The sequence below is a fragment of the Motacilla alba genome, chromosome 13 (genome assembly GCF_015832195.1).
Source record: "Motacilla alba alba isolate MOTALB_02 chromosome 13, Motacilla_alba_V1.0_pri, whole genome shotgun sequence".
Classification (NCBI taxonomy): Eukaryota; Metazoa; Chordata; class Aves; order Passeriformes; family Motacillidae; genus Motacilla; species Motacilla alba.
In genome coordinates, this window is record NC_052028.1 from 1,203,002 (window position 1) to 1,222,308 (window position 19,307).

The following is a 19,307-nucleotide window of genomic DNA, read 5'->3' on the forward strand; positions in this document are numbered from 1 at the left end:
ATTGCAGCGCAGGGGAGGGCTGGAGGAACACTGCCAGGCCTTACCTGATGGTCCTGTCACAGAGGGGCCCTCATGGAACACCAGCAAACCAGCTCAGCTCTCTGGGGTTCCTGCTGTCTCTCCCTGCTGGGATTGGGCTGTTAAACTGACTGCAGATGCTGCCAGTGCTGCTCTTTAGCATTACCCTGATCATGGCTGGCAGTGATTTCTGCCCTGTTTGACTGGCTGGGGGTGGGAGCTGGACCTGCCCCAGCGCCCAGAACCCCCCGAGCCCTGGGCTGATCCCACAGCAGGGCAGGGGGGATTCTGCCCCTGTGCTCAGGTGAGACCCCACCTGCAGAGCTGCCCCAGCCCTGGGCCCAGCACAGGCAGGAGCTGGAGCTGCTGCAGCCAGGCCAGAGGAGGCTCCAGGATGAGCAGAGGGATGGAGCAGCTCTGCTGGGAGGAAAGGCTGGCACAGCTGGCATTGTTCACCTGCACAGCAGAAGCTTTGGGGTGACCTCAGGGTGGCCTTGCAGGGCCTGGAGGAGCCCCAGGAAACATGGGGAGAGAATTGCCAAGGGATGGAGGGACAGGACAAGGGAATGGCTCCCACTGCCAGAGGGCAGCGATGGATGGGATATTGGGCAGGAATAACAATTCCTGGGAGGGTGGGCAGGCCCTGGCACAGGGTGCCCAGAGCAGCTGTGGCTGTCCCTGGATCCCTGGCAGTGCCCAAGGCCAGGCTGGGCACTGGGGCTGGGAGCAGCCTGGGACAGTAGAAGGTGTCCCTGCCATGGCAGAGGGTGGCACTGAATGGGCTTTCAGGTCCCTTCCAGCCCAAACCAGTCTGGGATTCCATGATCCACAGTGTTACAATTTTATGTCTACAGAAGGAACAGGTGCCATTAGTGGTTTCAAAACTCTTTAGAGCAGAACAAATGTAGAATCTTTTTGTTCCATGATGGGTTACTGGTTAGTGGTCACTGTTGGGATTAGGCAAAAGCTTTCTCCAGAAAGAAATAACCCTCAATTCTAACAGCTGTGTTTTGTTTTCTCCCCCCTCTGACATAGGTTGCCAACTTGGCCTGCTCCATCTCCAACAACGAGGAGGGTGTGAAACTGGTTCGCATGTCAGCCAGCCAGCTGGAGGCCCTGTGTCCCCAGGTGAGGAGAGGCTTCACAGCAGGAGACAAACCCCACCCAGCTGGGGCTGCTTAGGACTGCTCTGGTATCACAGTGGCTGTCTGTGACTTGTTGCAGAACTTGATTTTTTTCCCTTAGTACCTGCAGAGGATGAAATGCAGTGTAGGCATCAAGACTTAGGAACTTTAAAATGCATGGCAAAGGAATCACTGATGTGGAAGGATCGTTTTTATGTCATAGCTCTAATTCCATTTGGCCAGGACATTCCAGTAACCTGCAGTTAGTAAATGTGGGAAGCTTCAGTGGTTTCCTGTGCACATCTGTGCTGCAGGAAGGTGCCTTGTGAAGGTGCTAGCACTGCTCCTGGGCATGCTGTAAGATGAATTATAAAATACTATTTTTGCCTGAGTAGAATATAAATATGCCAAATAATCTTCCTGATAGAGTAGGATGAGAGGAAGTTGGCTATGTGTGAACAGTGTGAGCCTGGCTGAGACTACCTTTTAATTAATAACTTTTTAATGGAAATAAGGAAATAAGTTTGTATAAGCACTAGACTGTCCTCTTCCTTTTTGACAGCCTGGTGTTTTAAATGTCAACAACTAGATAGTTGGATGAACCCCTGAAGACTGCAGGGTGCTGTTGATTTTTTAAAATTTACATTTTTTAAAGCAACAGGAAATTTAGATCTAAAATATCCGAATAAGCTGTTGTTGCTAAGGAGGAACTAACAGAAAATATGTCCTCAGAAAAATTGGCAAAATGGCATTTTATGAAGATAAAGGGTATTGTCTCAGGATAACTTGAAATTTCTCCAGGTTTTCCCATCTGTATTGGTCTTTTTAATCAAAAAACCAGTCAAAAGGAAGAGGGGTGTTCACCTGTACTCACCCCAGCAGGAGGGGCTTTGGAGGGAATAGGTGAAGGCAGTGTGAGGAGCAGCACTGGTTTACCTTTTGTATGAGCTGCAGGTAACTATGCTGTTTAACAGGTGAAGAAAGACCCCTGAACATAAAGCCTAAAATGTTAAATCCTAACGTTTAATCCTAATCCTTTGGGCATCCCAGGGTGGCTCTCTGTGCTCCCACTCCTGCGTTCGGCTGAGCAGTTCTCTGCCCCCGCTCTGGGGTGAGGGCTGTGCATGGCTGCTGAAACCAAAGGTCAAGTTTTGCAGTTGGAACAAAGCATTTGGAAGAAAAAGCTTTTAGAAATCCGTCTTTCCTGATATGAGGGCTTGCTCTTTCGTGAAGGAGCCAACTAGGCTGATGTAAGTCTTTTTTAGTTATCTCCCAGAATATGGGTGTCTAACGCAGGGTGTTCCAAACAAATGCTGCTGCTTTTGAAAATAATCATCTGAAGAAAGTTAGGTTCTCTTTGAATCTAAATGTTTCTGGTGATTGTCCAAGTCTGTGGGGGTGTTTTCCTCCCCCCATTGCTGAAATTGTGTGTATTTCAGACTCTTCTATCTTTGCTTTTCCAACAACTAACTGCCTATTTAAATAAATCTACTCCTGGATAAAATAAGCACCGTGGTAGTCAGCATGAAATAATGACCCAGCTGTAGTCACCAGTGTAGCCACTTCTCCTGAAGTGCAGCTGTTAACCTTTGACTTTGGGGATTATGGACAATATATTTAACACACGTTGGAAGCTCTGCGTATCTATGAATGCACAAGGGCTTTAACTGATGGATTTTGGCTTTACAAAGGTCACGTGTCTGAACTTCCAAGCCTACAGTTGAGATGCTCCACTGCACAGTCTTGCCTTAATTTCAGGGTCGTCACCAAGAGATTAGTAAATGACACTATAGATGTTCATAGCAGTTGAAAGAGTGCTTTTATATTACATTACATGCTCTTGGGTTGATTCTTTAATGCTCTAAGAGTATTTAAGCATGTTGTGAATCCTGAGAGATAATTAGGGGCACTTGTCTAAGCTGTTTTACAAATGGCATCTGTGTTTTCTGGTAACAATAGCTCGTCTGGTGCCAGTGCAAGCAGCACAGCTCTCCATCCTCCTCCTCCTCAGCTGCCTTCCTCAGCTTGTCCCCAAACATCAGGTATTCTCCACAATCTCTAAAAGATTCTCAATATCTCAATATCTAGGAGCAGCAAAGTGAGATTTTATTTCCTTTTCTAGACAATTACCTATTTATTTTGCAGTTTATCCCTGATGAGATTCACAGCTACTTCTTGAATCCTCTTGGGTGGCTGTGCTGAACAAATGTGTGCATTAGGCATAAGATACAAGTTAAACCCAACATTATATGCCCTATATGTTTTTGGAGGGGCTTTTTTTGGCTCAGATGCTGTTTTTCCAGGAAGATGCTGGATTCAGAATGAGTCAAGTCAGTCAGTAATTACAATAGTCCCAGAAACGTCAAGATATCAGTAGCACACAGAAATACAATGTATGAAATGTAATTCAAAGTATTGCTGTGCTTGAAAGATGAAACTGAAATTTAATGCACTTGAGTCCCAGGTAACCTCTTAAATAGTTTATCTGAGTAGAAGCCATTCTGGGAGTAGGGAATTCCTGGTTAAAGAATGATTTCTGCAGAAATCAATCTGCAGAGTTAATTATAAAAGCTGTAGCTCAAATAGAGCTGTAATTCGCTCCCTTGCCATCGGGAGCCATTGAACTGGCAGCAGGAGAAAGGAACATGCAACTCTTCAAGCTGCCTGGGGAAAACCTGGAAGTTTTGTTGGTATTGACAAGCAGTCAGTCGTTGCCAGTGTCACCCTTGGGTTCAGACCTCCTCAGGTTTAAAATTTTCTTTGAGGAAAAAGAAAATGCAGAAAATTTTTCTCATCAAAAGGTCTCTACAGAAACAAGCAGTCAATTTATTTAGCATGGTTTTGTTACTGGAAATCAGCTCTTCCTCAGGAGTAACATCATCCTTCCTGCTTGTGGGTCCCCAGCTAATTAGCACAGAAATTAATGTGAAGTTGAAGACTTAATGGGATATTTAGAGCTCCCTTCGAGGGTGCAGGAGGAGCTGTTGGGATGAGCTGTGCCAGAGTAGGCAGCTGGGTGATTTTAGTCTGGGTTTACAGGGCAGAAATAAGGCAGCTTCAGTGGGTCACTGTGTTTTCTTCCTCAAGCCCTGACTTACCAGCCTGCCTGAGTTCTTTCTTTTGAGAATTGCTGGAGCTCTGTGTGTGGGAGGAACCAGCTTTGTCCAGCACCTCGCAGGAGCTCCCTCAGCCCTGCCTTGCTGGGTGCTGGGAACAAGCCAGGCTGGAGGGGGTTAAGATGAAGGGGCAAAGTTCTCCATCACTACAGTTAAATTTTAAAAAAAAACAACAAAACTTAAACTGTCTTTCTTACTGGAAATGGAAAATTACTGCTGTGAAATGCTTGGAATAGCTGCCTGTGCCTGCCTTTGCCTCGCAGAGCAGGGGGGAAGTTTTCTTTGCCTTCTCACTGAACACAGAGCTTGCCAGTGGTGAATTAGGGAAAGGTTTGTTTATCTCGACTCCGAAACCTGGATCCTCACTCCCAGCTCTGGCGGCTGCACTCTGTCTCCAGGAAGGATTGCTTTGGGAGCCTGCAAAGGCTGTTTTGTAGCAGCATTTTGCATTAAAGATGCCTGAGAAGAGAGCTGAAACCATTGGAGTGTTTCTGATCATATAGGCTGTAGATGTTAGAAACCAGCAGTGAGAATGCCCCAGCCCAGCTCCTGAGAGGAGAAATTGCTCCAGCCTTTTGATGTGACAGTCTGCTGTCACTCAAGCTCCTTTTTTACCAGCTATACATTTATTTTCTTGGTTTTTGCAGCCTCCATGAAGTTCATTTATAGACTCCTACCCAAACTGCAGTAGGGCTGAGAGGTGTAGGAAATAACTGTGGGGTAGAGTTCCCATCAGTGAGGTGTTTGCTTCTGTCAGCCAAAGCTGGAGCCCATTGCCCTAGAGTCTGAGCATCTCCTGGGAGGTGGCTGCAGGACACACCTCCAGGGCACGCAGGACCTGTTCCCCTGTGAGAGGCAAGGCCGGGTGCCTTTCTCCACCCCAGCCCAAAGAGCTCATCCTCCAAAGAAGCTTTGAGGCCCCCAGACAGCACCTGGGAGCACAGGTCCTTCCCAGCCCCTTCCGTACCTGCTGGAGTGTGCTTGGAATTGCTCGCCACGCAACGCGTCGCCCATCAAACTGACTCCAGAGAATTCTTGGATTAAATTACATTTTTAATAAAAATAAATTGGCTCTTCTCATATTAACATCTTGTTTTAATAACTGCTTGTTCACATCCTTCTATTCCAATTTTGAACTGCTTGAAAAGCCATTTGCTGCTTATAGATTTCTGATGAGGCAGATGGCTCATATGTGATCACACCTACTGACACAGAGACAAAATACCAAGGCAGAAGGAATCCCATGGAGAGTTCCAGAAACTTTTGTTTAAAAGTTGGAGTGTCTTAGAGAAATAAACCCCTGCAGACCACCCCTCAAATCAACCAAACCCAGATGTGACCAGCAGACTTTGTTCTCCTTGAGGCCCCAGTCACCACCAATTTCCTGGTGGCTGTTGGAGAAGGAGAGAACTTCATTTTTCTTGCAGTAAAGACTTAACATCAAACAATTGTCCCCTTTTTTCATCACTTTGAAAGACTGTCAGATTTTTTTAATGTTCTAACGAGCAAATCTGTCTCCAGACTGTTTAATTGCAGGTGCTTGAAACATTTTATTGGCATTGAGTAGAAATGCTTTTATTAAAAACTTAACACTTGGGTTGCAGATTTGCATCACCCAGGCTCGCTGGGAAGAACTGCCAGCACAGGCCAAGGCTGACCAGAAAAGCAACAATTTTAGAAATTCAAACAGTTACTGGTGCATGAAAATAAGCCAAGAGCAGGAAGAGGATTCAGTTCTGTAGAATGAAGTGTGTTAGTGAGTGAAGGCCCTTTGTTTCATCACAGGCACAGGATCTGGGGAGCACAGTGGTGGAACAACTTCCAGGAAAGAAACAAGTCCCTGAGACCCCTAAATTTTCAGCATTTGAAGCCAGATAAATGGCACCAAAATTCTTGCAGATTCCACTTGGACTGGCACTACAAAATCAGTCCTCAGCTCCAAATGAAAATGTTTTCTTCATGGATCGGGAAGTTGATAGGATAATTATCTGTACACAAAATGGAAATAGTCTTTATAGCAAATACTGCTGTGACAGTACATGCTGGGCTGGAGAAGGGCTTTGTGCTGAGGGGAGCATCTCCCCTATGGAGCCAGGCTGGGAGAGCTGGGAATGTTCAGCCTGTAGAAGAGAAGGTTGTGGGGAGATCTCAGAGCCCCTGCCAGCATCTCAAGGGGCTGCAAGGAACCTGGAGAGGGACTCTGCATCAGTACCCCAGTGCCAGAGGGCAGGGATAGGTGGGATTTTGGGAGGGAATTGTCCCCTGTGAGGGTGGGTAGGCCCTGGCAGAGGTTGCCCAGAGCAGCTGTGGCTGCCCCTGGATCCCTGGAAGTGTCTGAGGCCAGATTGGATGGGGTTTGGAGCCACCTGGTCTAGTTAAAGGTGTCCCTGCCATTGGAAGAGATGAGTTTTAAGATCCTTTCCAGCCCAGGCTATTCTGTGGTTCTGAGTTACTTAGTGTGGATCTGTGGGTCGTTCCAGCACTGCCACAAGACAGCAAATATCCGCAGAGATCCCTGCAGTCACTCCGTGCGTAACTCGCAGGAAAGGAAAGTGCTCAAAGTGCCTTTTGTACATGGGAACAAAGAATTGGAAATCAAAGGAAACTTTTCCTTCCTCTTTCGGTGCATCAGCCTCTGTTCATTGCTGGTCACTGCCATTAGAGCTTCTGAGAGTGTAAAACAATCTGCTGTGTGTTTTGCTCCCAGGCATTTCAGCCCATCAGAGCCTGCAGAGTGCTTTTTGCTGTACTCCAGTACGTGGAGGGCTGGCACACACAGATGTGGGCATGCAAACCTGGCTGGGATGTAACTGGGAGCGACTGCAACATCCTCCTCATAAACCATTTTTAACACTCGGAGCAAAACACAGTGAGGAGCAGGGAAGGGCATGAGCAGGGTGAGCACTGGAGGCAGCTTGGCATCTTGTGTATGGAAAGTTAAATTATGAGGAGCTTCTTATGAACTGCCAGGAAACAAGCCATGCTTTCTTTATTGCAGGAAAATATGGGATTAAAATCCACCTGGGCAAGGGCAGAGAGGCTTGGTGGTCTTCTTTTCACATACTCCTGAGTAAAATTGATTTCACGTGCCCACTGAGGCACTGTCTGTGAGTGCCACGTGTTTCTCTGCCCCTGAGATGAGAGCTGATAGATGGGGGCTTGTTTTATTAGCTGTTTCTTTTTACAAATGCAAAGTATCCTGGATCTGTAGGCCACAGAGCTACTTTCCAACTCATTATCCAAATGCCACAAGAATCTGGTGAGTCAAGATCTTTATATAAACCCCAAGTCCAAGTGAGTTATTTAGGTACTGCAGATGTTTTGGTTGTAAAGCGGTGGTGAGTAGTGAGGAGAGAGGCCTGGGGGTTCACCTCAGAGCTTCAGAAACTGAAAAACTCCTTGTTGGGGCACAGTAACATCCTAAAATCAATCCTAGGAGTCAAGGAAAAGCTAAACCAGCTGCAGGAAAAGCATTCTCCTGGAAGGAGCAAAAGCTTCTTACCAAAAGGACTGAGGCAAAAATCAAGAAGTGCTTAAATCACTGAAATGGGTGTGGGTCAGACATGGTGTGCGCTGAGTAAGATACAGCAGGTTGGGATAGCAGTCCAAATAGCTGGGTGATAGTGTTCCTCTCCCAAGTGATGTTTCTTCCTTTGGCCATGCCAGCCAAGTATTCAAAATTGTTCTTTATAAGAACACTACCACGTGGAAGAGCTTTCTTCTGGCCTCTCTGACTTTCAGCTGGGGTGCTATAAAGCTGAGGCTGGAAGCCATCCTAAATTTAGCCTAAAAGAATTAATTGTGGCTGACCCAGTGGCTGTGATTTACCCACAGGTTTGTCTGAGGGTCAGGTGTTTTCTGGCCAGAATAGCTGAGCTTTTCGAGAGAGCTTCTGGGCCAAGCAGCTGCAGTGTTGTAACCCAGGCAGGAGGCACTGCAGGGAGCCTTGGAGAGCCCTGCCCTGCAAAGGGGGAAGGACACAGCCACGCTCTGACATCTCCGCTTTCCATACGGAACATAAAACCAGGGAAAAGCAGCAGCTTGTTCCCATAGAAGGGATGAGAAGAGGACTCAAGATGCAGATTGAGACATCTGTCCCAGTCTTTGGAATGCTGAGCCTCCCCAGGTGTTGGCAAGCCCTGGCTGCTGCCACAGGAAGCTGAGAGGTGCAGGGGAGAGGCTCCAAGGAACTCTCTGGAAGTGTGATCTGGAGCGTGGAGCTGTCTGACTCCAGCACTGCAACTGCTACATGAAACAAAGCACCGATAAAAATAGTGTGTTTTCTTGCCATGCTTCATTTCCTTCTGGATAGGCTCAAAATGTCCCTGTTTGATTCTTTTCTTTGTACAACTTCAGTGAGTCATTGTGATCACAGCGCTCTGGCAGCATCTTGAAAAGCTCTGAAATACAAAATATTTCCCTGAAATTGCCAAATGTTTTACATGGAAGTGGCTACATTTCAGATAGACCGGTCATGATCTTCCTGGGTTTCAACTCTCTCTATCTCCATCCTGTGAGAGTTACTGGTATTTTAAAGTAGTTGCCCAATGCTTTATGTGTTTTGGAGAAGAAAAGTGTATTGTGGTCCATCCCTTCCCCCAAATAAGTGTTTCCTCCTCCCCCTGAAAGCATTTATTTTTAGATAATAAAGGGATCGTAGTCCTGCTAAGTACACAGGCTATTTAAGATCCAGCATCCCTGTCATTTTCCCACGTCTCTCTAAGCATCTGTTGGAAAATAAATCAATCACTCTGTGCTGGATACCAGAGTATATTCCCTGGAACAGATCACATGCAGGGTGTTGTCGGTGATCCCTGGGACATTTCCTCAGCAGAGGTGTGAGACAGGTGCAGGAGGATTTGCCCACTTGAATGCTAAACTCTCCACAGAGTGATGGCTTTTATCACTCCTGCTAAAGCTGCCTGTTGTGGCCACTTTGCACATGGAGATATGGAATGTGTGCTATAAAAAGGGATTGCTGAGCTGTGTCTGCTGCCCTCACTTTCTCCCTGAGCACAGTTACACCTGTGTGGCTCTCCTGAGCTGTGGGTTTGTCTTTAGCTCCATAGTGACCGTGGTATCCCCCCGCTTTGATATCCCCCCCAGGTTTCCTCATCTCCAGCACTGCTGGCTGCTTCCCTACTGCAGGAATGTCTGTCTGACATCAACACTGGTTTTGCTTGATCATTTTTATAAAATACATTCACCTTGGCCATACATTTTTGCTGTAATGTATAAAAATGCACTTTTTCTGGTTGAACAAGCTGCCTGTTGAGAGGAGGGTAATGCTGTGCCTCCTGTGCTTGGATTTGGTGAGGACACACAGTTTGAGGCTGTGGAGCAGTTGCAGAGCCCTGTATGTGTGACAGCTCTGCCGTTACCTGTGACGAGGTGCTGAACGTGGACATCTGGGCTTGACATGCGCTGTTGGCAAAGATTAATTGTGCAGACAGCTGCTGTGTCCAGACAAACATCTCGCAGGAACCCAGGCCATATGTTCCTGCAGCATTAATGCTGCCCTGTCGCAGTGCTTACAGGATATTTTATATCTGATATGGGCCGAGGCAGGTTGGGAAAAGCAGAGAAAATGTCCTGACCCTTGGTATCGCCTCGCCACCATCTCTGTCTCTGCAGTGACAGTTTCTGGCAGGATAGAAGTGATAGCAGATTTCTAGAGCATTGTCAGGTTTATCTCACCTGTTTCCAGGACACTTGTTCAGATTCATCTTCATGAAATCTTGGATATCTAGATTTGGATTGATAGGTGGTTAATTCACTACATCCATCAGACTGGGATGAGAGGTGGCAGTGGCTGGACTGCAAATCAGGGCTCTTGAGCAGCTGAGCACAGGTTTGGGTGTTGCAATTTTCTTGGGTGTTGCAAGGCTTTTTGGGGGTTTTCAAGACTTTTAGTCCCATGAGTGAGGGTGGCAGAGCAGCAGGGACCGTGGCTGGCAGCAGGGACATTCCAAAGGCACATCCTGACTCCTGCCAGTGCCACGGAGGTGTGACCCTGGGCTGGCTGGAGGAAGGGGAGCAGCAGAGAAGCCTTTGGTCATGGCTGGGACAGGGAGAGTGCTGTTTCTCCAGGGGTCAGAGTTCCTCCCCACAGACCCCTGAGCAGATGCTGCTCAGGTGCTGCTGCTTGTGTTGGTCATTGTCACCAAACCCACGAAGCTGGGCTGGATTTGTGACCCAAATCTGCAGCCCCAGCTCCAGAGGCAGCGTGGGGAGCAGCCCAGCCCTTCTGTGGATTTTCCTGTCACTGCTAACTCCTGCCATTCCTCAGGTGAAGCAGCCTCCTCCTCCTGCCTGATTCATTCAGTGCTGTCCCTGTACATTTGACATCACCATCATTTCCATGTTTAGTGAATTTTGTTGGTTTTTTTTAATGCTTTGTGACACTTGTAAATGAAGCAGGTAGAGAAAGTAGATTTTGGGAAAGCAGGAACATCTGGTTTGCATGTTTTGGTCGACAAGTTGGTGAAATTAATACAGTCCTAAAGTGGAGAAGAAAAATGACACCTTGAAGTTGTGAGTTAATTAGCTCTGACTCTCAGGTGCTTGGGAGCAGGACTGGGATTGTCACACTCTGACTGCGGATGGCTCCTCACACCTGGCACCTCTCCAAGTCATTCTGCTGCAGCAAGAACAGGACCAGGCTGTTGAGATTGGTTTCTCCCCACATTCAAAGAGGCTTTTGTGGTCCTTTAAATGACCAATTAGTGGACAAAGCGTAAGTTCTGTGACCCAGCAGCACCTGTAGCATTTGTTCTGCTAAGAAAAACTAGGAGCTGGTGTAAATTCTGGTTTTGGGGCTTGAAGAAAATTAGGAGAGGGTATTCAGAAGAAGCATCTCCTGTTCTCTGGCATATCTGGTTTGTTCACAGCCACAGCAGAAATCGGAAGTCATTACAACAATTACTGCTAAGATCCAGAGTAAACCTGAAAGGAAAACTGATAAATCAAAATTTATCTTTAATTTTGTATTTGCATATTGTTTCTACTTCAGTCTATATAAGATTAATCCTTTTTTGACCTTTTTACTGAGGTTTTGGCAAGTAGCAAATGCAGCCTTGGGTGTACTAAATGTCATCCTGTCTAAAATACTTAACACAGCCTGCACTGGGAAAGCAACACCTTGTTACCATGACCTGCTAAAGACAGGTGAAACCAGCTCTTGTGAAAACTTGCCAAGTGATTTTACTTCCAATAACTATCCATAATAAACATGGAGGCAGGTATGAGTTGGATGTGAGAGCAACAAAATTAGACACTTCTGTGTTTAAATATTGAGTTCCTCAAAACTTATTAAACTTGCTTTGTCTGCTGCTGAGTTCATTGGATAAACACACAGGAGGTAATAGTTTTGTTGGGGTATGTTCTAAAAATCCAGAGGTGTTTTACAGGTCATCAATGCTGCACTGGCTCTGGCTGCTAAACCCCAAAGCAAACTGGCTCAGGAGAACATGGATCTGTTCAAGGAGCAGTGGGAGAGGCAAGTCCGCGTGCTGACGGATGCTGTGGATGACATCACTTCCATCGATGACTTCCTGGCTGTCTCAGGTAATCAGGGCTCCTGGCTGAGAGATAATCGTCCTCCTGAGAGCTTAGTCCTGGAAAGGGGTGGTTTGGACACGTGTTCTGGAGTCTGTGAGGCTTTTGGAAGGGATGGTGTTGTCACACCTCACCTGGGATCACCTTGTGCCCACCGAGGTGTGAAAGTGCAGCAGGAGGTCTGGTTTCAAGGAGAAGACACTTTAGGTCCCAAAGTTTGGAATTGCTGGATGAACTAAGGATGAATTGCCATTTAGCTGCTGTAGACAAGGCTCACTAGTAACTCAGGGGGAAATAGAACATGTTTATGTCCGAGGTAGGAACTAGCAGAAAAAATGATCCCTCGGGTCACCTTAGACTGCCATGTAAACAAAACTGAATATCAAACCATGGTTGTACAAGTTAATTAAAATAAAACTGTTCGTACCATATCAGCTTTAGTAAAGTTTTAAGAGTTTTTAAAAGAGATTGGATCATTATAATAGATTAATAATTACATTTGGCAAGTACTTGCCAAGGTAATCTGTTTTATCAGCATCTTGATAAAGACCCACTATCAGCTGCTGTGACCTAAAAATAATGGGAGCATTTTTATTTCCACATCCTTTAATTGTGCTCTAGTCAGAGGACATGGAGATGTAGCCATGTGAATTGTGTCTGCAGTAGTGTTCACAAATCACCACTGCAAGTTGGGATTCTAATTTCCGTGGTGCAAGCAGGTTTGGGCATCTGAAGTGACCTAAAACCTCCAGTTGTAAAGAGTGATTTCACAGGAGGATGTGTGGAGTCAGAAGTACCAAGTGAACATAGGTAGAAAATGTAGATGAGATATTAAGGTCCTGAATTAAGAGACTGTATTTTTTTATTAAGGAAAACCAAACAAAAGCCCAAGTGATGTTCCTGTGATGAGTCACCTGCATTGTCATACACACTGTATTGTGGCTCCCTGAGTTCTCAATAAAATTCCTCTTTGCAATGAGTGAGCAGAAACTTCTGGGGCAGTTCATTGTCCGAGCTCGTTGTATTCGTGGGTGCTCCCTGGGCAGCAGCAGCTGGAATTGCACAGCTGGGAGGAGCCTGCTTTGGGGAAATCTGTGCCGAGGGAATTGTGTGCAGAGGTTCGAGGCTGCACTTGAAGCTTTCCCACAAGTGTACAAACGTGAGAAAGAAAAGCTGGGAGTCCATACAAACACAGCCTGTGTGGAGCTGCCAAAATCACTTTCCTTCCCTTGTAATCCAGGTTTAGCACCACAAGACTCAAGTGAGTCGTGTGCAGGACAACCCCATCTTCTGCAGGGATGCAGGTTAGAAGTGGGAGTTCTAACTCCCAGTTACAGAACTGGGAGTTTTGGCTAAATAAACAAATCCATTGCATGGCTGTACTCTCAGGAGCTTGGCAGTAAGCAGAGAAAGTTTCTTTCCTGGAGTGGTGGCACATTGAGTCATGAGAGTTCACCTTGAGTGAATGCTCACCACCCAAAATGGAGCCAAGGAGATGTAGTTTGAGACAACTCCAGATATTCAAGTGCATTCAGTAATTATTTATATGTGTGTGTTATCGAAGAGATGGTAGAAAAATATTAAAGCAATGAATACTCTATTAAATATTATTTGTTTGAACTTTGATAAATGTTTTCCATATAATGCCACAACTCCAATTCATCTGCTAGAAGTCTGAATTTCTCTTTGGATAAAGTCATGGCAAATATGATTTATATCAAGTGCTGTTTGGGGTTATTAGGATGTTTGTACCAGTTACTAACTGGGATGTAAGCAGAATTTAAAGGAGTTCTTGTGAGTGCATGAGTGTGTGCATATATAAATATGTATGTAAGCCATCCCACATCCCTACTGTGTGGAGTGCTGAAGTAAAGGCTTCACCATTCAGCTCATGCTACAGAATTGTGTCAATTATCCACAAGTAAAGGCTTGATGAAAGAGATGCTGGGTTTAGGTAACAGCAGAACATTATCGAAGAAGGATCTTTCAGTGCACAGGTGAGCTTGCAGGTGACAGCACTTTCATAGGTACAGCAGCAGAAGGGCCCTGTTGAGTTAGGGCAGGGTCTGGGGGAGGCTCACTGTCAGGATGGGAGGTGGTTGGCACAGGAGCCCTGTAGCCTAGAGATGTCTGTGTGCCTCCAGCCATGAGTGATGTGCAGCTCGGGGAGCTCCAGCATCAGAGGTGCTATCTCCTGAACAGTCCTTGACACATTTTTCTCATTTAAGCTGGTGTTAGTTGTTCTTTCGACCATTATAAACTGTTGGCACCTCCATCATCCTGTGCAAAGATTCACAGCTGAAGTGTGCTCCCTGTGAAGAACCTCCTTGTTTTGCACTGTCGCCTGTTTGCTTCATTTGATGCCCCTACTTGTACTAAAGATGGTGAAAGATGCCCCTTCTGTCTCTTGATGTTGTTTGCAAACGTGCAGAGTTCTGCCATGCACTTTGTCAGTCGCTTCCCTGACTGCACAGTCTCTGCCTGTTTCATTATTCCTCATTTCAAAGCTCTCCTGTACCTTCTGTAATTCTTATCCCTCTTATCAGTGCCTTCCCAAAGCACTCTGGGTGTGTTGGTGTACCCAGTATCTCTGTTCTTTAGAGCAGTTGCTGATAGCACCATGTTATTGTCAAATTCAATGTTCTGAAATTACCTGAATCTCCTTTGAAACCCTCTTTAAAACCATTCCATTTGCTGCCTTCTGTTCCTCTGGTGCTGACAGAGGTTTATGCCACAGATTGCCCATCTCAGTGGAGCTATTTTTTCTGAAGAGCCTCCCAGTGAATATTGCCAAGATGATCACTGTATTTACAAGAGTGTGAAGTCCCCAGTGTTTGCTCCATGTGCTGCCTGACCTGGCTCCTGCAGTGCCCCTTGGCAGCAGAGGTTCAGCATGGAAATGGTTCTGAGACCTTCCACAGGAGGTGCAGCAGAGACGCACGGCTGTGTTCATGAATCTATGGCTTCATCTCCCGACTGTTCCTCTTTGATTTTGATCTCCTGTAGCCCTCAGACTCCCTCACAGGCTGCTGGGGTTGTTTGGAAAAGCATTGCTTCATCCCTTTAATGTGGAGGTGGGTGGAGGTGGAACGTGTTTGGTGGGTGTGGATTGAGGATTGACAGTCGTGGGTGACTTTATTCTGTAGCTTTTCACAGTTTAATATATTTCCTTGTTTGGTCTAAAAATCATTTCTATGCAGAAAATACCTTTCCTTTTACTTTGTTGCCCAACCACACCATTTTCCCTGTAGCTATTTTGGTGGGACAAGATCCCTTTGCTGTTGCCTGTGCTGTGTTGTGTTGCTGTAGGATGTTTCTCCTGCTCAGCAGGAGGACAGGGGGTTTGGATGTGGGACAGCCTTCTCCCATCCCCAGAGGTGCTGGTGGGGAACCCATGCTCTGTGTTCCTGCAGGATGGGGAGCACTGGGTGTATTTACAAGGAACTCAGCACAGTGTCAGATCTTATCTGTTATCATCCAGCTGGAAAATATCTCCAGCACAGATAGACCTGACAGTCCTGCACTTCCCTGGGCCCTTTGCAAGCTGCCCTGTGGGTTATCTCCCTCTAGAAGGGACTTCCTGGCCACTTCACATCTGCAAAATGCATTAAATGATCAGCAGACATTTATATATTCACCTTCATTTTGTCCATGCCTTTTATTAAAGTTCGGATAATCCAAAGAGGCTTTTAAATGGTCTGTGGCTTAATTTATTCATTTAGGAATTGAAGCAATAAACAGTCTGTGTTTTGGCCTGGCGCCGAAGCTTTTTCTTTGGGCTCTTGCAGCTCCCAGGGCTGTCTCTTCTTTAAATACCCTCTGTGCTCGCTGTGGCTCCTGTGCCTGCTCACTGACTTGTCAAATCACTAATGAGCCTGCTCTTTGCTCTCTCAGGGCCACATTCTGCCCTCAGCTGAACCTGCTCAGGCTGAGTTGCTTCAGAGGGATTTCACAAGTGTAATTTTTGCCCAGGTTACTTACTGAAGTCTTGCAATATTGCACCTGGCTGTGTTAATTTTATGTAAATCAGGCGTAACTTCCCGCAGCAATCCTTTCAGGCAGTTCCTCCAAATCCTCTTCCAGCCAGCACTATGAGCTTCTTGTCTCTACAAACTCTTGCAAAATAGCTCTTCTACTATCTGCAGAGGGAATAAAAGCCACTTGCACGGGTTGGCAGTGTAGAAAGATTAAGTCAATGGTAATTAACACTGGAAACTATTATAAGTGACAGAGCAAAAATGTTTCCAAGCTGGTTTCTTACCAAGCAGCCCAAATGCTGGTGTTGGATGATGATACCGAAACATTAGTCCTGGTACTTTAAAGAGTTCTCTAGCAGAGTTTGGAAGTCTGTAATAACAGTATGGGAGATCTTTAGGATAAGTTTCCCCAAATAAGGATCCTGATTTTTTTAGGCATCTTCAGAAATCTCTTGGAGGGTTTTTCCCATTTTGGGCTTCTTGGACTCAATGAATAGGGAAAATATCTCTTCACAAAACCAGAAAATGTATATTAAAAAAGCTAATTGCAAACTGAGGTCTTGCCTTTAATTTTTTGTTTGTTTTCTGAACAGTCAGTGAGTGCTGTGTGGCTGGAATGCTTTCCACATTATTCACTGCATACATTATATGTCTCAGATGGGAATGGGCGACTGACAGTGTAATGTGCTATGATGGAATGTGTGTGACTGTAAGAAAACACTCTGGAGGAAGCTGGAAACGTGCACCAAGTGTCTGTTGGATTGTTGAGGGGAGTAGGTGTGGTGCTGGGGAGGTGCCCATCACCCCACGTGCACTGGCAGGGGAGTGGTTTGCAGGTATTTGAAATAAGGGCTGGGGCAGTCCAGGGGAGAAATATGGAAAGAAACCAGGGGAGAACTCAGTAGAAGTCAGCTTTCCTGTTGGTAAAATCGAGTACAAACAGGGACAGGATGTGTGGAGGCCAATTGGTGAATGGATTGATGTTTTTTTGACACCTCCTGTGGAAGGGCAGCTCTTTGCTGGTTGTGACCTTCACATTAATGCTTGACAGCATCTCCATGGAGCTTCTGTAGAGCAGGTCACACTCTGAGCAATTGCCGTGCTGATGACTGCAACAGAAAAGACATTACCATCTAAATCCTCCTGCTTTTACCTCCAGAGAATCACATTTTAGAAGATGTAAACAAATGTGTCATCGCTCTCCAAGAAAAAGACGTGGACGGCTTAGACCGCACGGCCGGCGCCATCCGGGGCCGCGCCGCTCGGGTCATTCACGTGGTCACCTCGGAGATGGACAACTACGAGCCCGGAGTGTACACTGAGAAGGTGCTGGAGGCAACCAAGTTACTGTCCAACACAGGTAAGGGTCGCTCACTCCCAGGAGCCCTGAATTGCTGTTGCTTGAAAGCTTGTGGGCAGCTGGGTACCCGTGTACCTGTGCAATCTGTTAAAGACTCAATTTGCTGTAATGCAAATTAGTGGGAGTTGTTTGCAAAACTGTTGCAAAGTGAGAAGAGTGATTTTGCTGTGTTGACTGGCTCAAAGCTCAGCTGTGCACAAGGTGTCCCCTGAGTGTGCTCACTGTCATGGACTGGGCTGTGGGAAGCAGAAACACCGGGTATGAGTCCCAGGTGTGAGTGAAGGCTTGGAAGTCATCTTAGAGTATTGCATATAGTTTCTGCAGCTGTTCAGGGTCCAGAAGGAAGATCACATTTCCCCAGCAGAAAAAATTTAAGGTAATAATTAGGGTAAATTTTGTAAAGTATCTTTACAGCTGTTGGAAGAGCATTGTAGGTTGTAGTGTCCCACAAACACCAAGTCAGGGTGTTCCCTGTGAACTACTGGTGACATCCATAAGGGTGAAGGGTGATTCTGGCTGCTTCAGTGCCAGCCACTTGTTGCTGGTTTTGCTTTAATTACTTTGATGAAGAATCAAGGGTGACACTGAAGAAACAGCAGACTCTAACTGGTTCTGGCATGTTCTTCCTGGGGCACCATGAGTCACTGAAATGCAGCAGTGCAACCTGCCTTCTTCCAGTGCTTCTTAAACTTGAGTTTCCTGATGGTAGCACAACATCTTTCCCCCCCAAAAAATTATGTACATCTGCAGGGAACATCAAACAAACAATTATTATTTTATCCCATAGTTTCTAGTGGCTTCCCTAGGTGTTTTCTCCTTGTCCATTAGAAGGGTGTGATAAACTTCACTGTCCAAGAGGAAAACACCAGAGAGCAGCAGCGTAAGCAGAAACTGAGCTGGATTAAGACTTCCCCTCCTGTACCAAATGTTGTGATTTCAGTGGAAGGACTGCACACCTTCCAGGACAGTTAAGAGCAAGGCAGGAGTGGGAAGCAGGGAGTGGCTCGGGGTGGGACTGACCAGCTTTGTGCTCTGGCTGCAGTCATGCCGCGCTTCACGGAGCAGGTGGAAGCTGCAGTGGAAGCGCTGAGCTCCGACCCTGCCCAGCCCATGGACGAGAATGAGTTCATCGACGCCTCCCGGCTGGTGTACGACGGCATCCGCGACATCAGGAAAGCCGTGCTGATGATCCGGGTGAGCACAACTTCCCCGACAGCTTTCCCTGCCTCTGTTCAACTGACAGCCGTCAGGATAATGGAGAGCAGACAGGAGAAAATTTTCATTTAGCTGCTATTAACATTCAGAGTCTTAAAATGTGCTAATCGCTGTGGAGCACTTGAGCTGTGCGTTTGGATTCAGATTCATTAACCAGATCTGAGCATCGATGATGGCCCGAGTTGTGATGCTAAATACCCTTCATGCATCTTTTGTAATCTCATGGTAATGCCTGGCTTGTTAATGTGCTAAAATCAGTGACCTTTCAGTTAACAACAGCAAATTAATTCAGAACTATAGATGCTTGTTGATGGTTTGAGAGCTTAGAAATAAAACCTAATAGCTCTTCATTAAGTAAATTTTGAGAATTAAAGTTAGTTAGTTAAAAGGAAGCTGAGATGAGTTCAGTCTGTAGTACCTAGAGCATGTAATTTGTTAATTGGCTAACCTGGGTAAACAGGGCAGCTCACAGAGGCCGTGACTCCTGTGTGCTTGCAGTGAGTGTGACTTGGGAGCCCTAATTTCTGGCAGGCCAGACACAGAAGGGTGCAGTTGGTTGAAGGGATGCAGAAAAGGAAGTTCTGGTTGCAGCTGATCCATGGACCTATTTCTTGGATCTTATTGGGGCAAAAATGGGCAGGAGCCAGACATAGCAAAGACAAATATAGGGGGTTTATTCCTTTTTTCTTCTTTTCCTTGTATTCCTTTGACTCTGAGAAACTGCCTTGGTCTTTCAGACTGGTGACCATGGCAGGTGCAGCTTGGTGGTCAGTAAATCAAGAATGTACAGCCCCAGAAGATACGTGATTACAGTAACCATTGCAGCGGCATCTTTCATGTTTGCTGCTTAAAGCAAAGGACCAGATGAGAAACCAGGAGAAAAGCTGACAACCACAGCTGTGCTCCCCATGGAATTTTTTTCAGACAAGCTCAGGATTTA

At 46.1% G+C, this 19,307-nt stretch overlaps 1 protein-coding gene across 1 annotated transcript in view; it reads left to right on the plus strand.

The window, feature by feature from the left end:
* Positions 1 to 19,307, plus strand: part of CTNNA1 (catenin alpha 1) — a 117,125-nt gene that overhangs the window by 84,576 nt on the left and 13,242 nt on the right. Inside the window, exons 10-13 of the mRNA XM_038149808.1 lie at positions 1,054 to 1,146; positions 11,668 to 11,824; positions 16,952 to 17,152; positions 18,195 to 18,346. Coding sequence (XP_038005736.1) covers positions 1,054 to 1,146; positions 11,668 to 11,824; positions 16,952 to 17,152; positions 18,195 to 18,346 — 603 coding nt within the window. The remainder of the gene's footprint in view (positions 1 to 1,053; positions 1,147 to 11,667; positions 11,825 to 16,951; positions 17,153 to 18,194; positions 18,347 to 19,307) is intronic.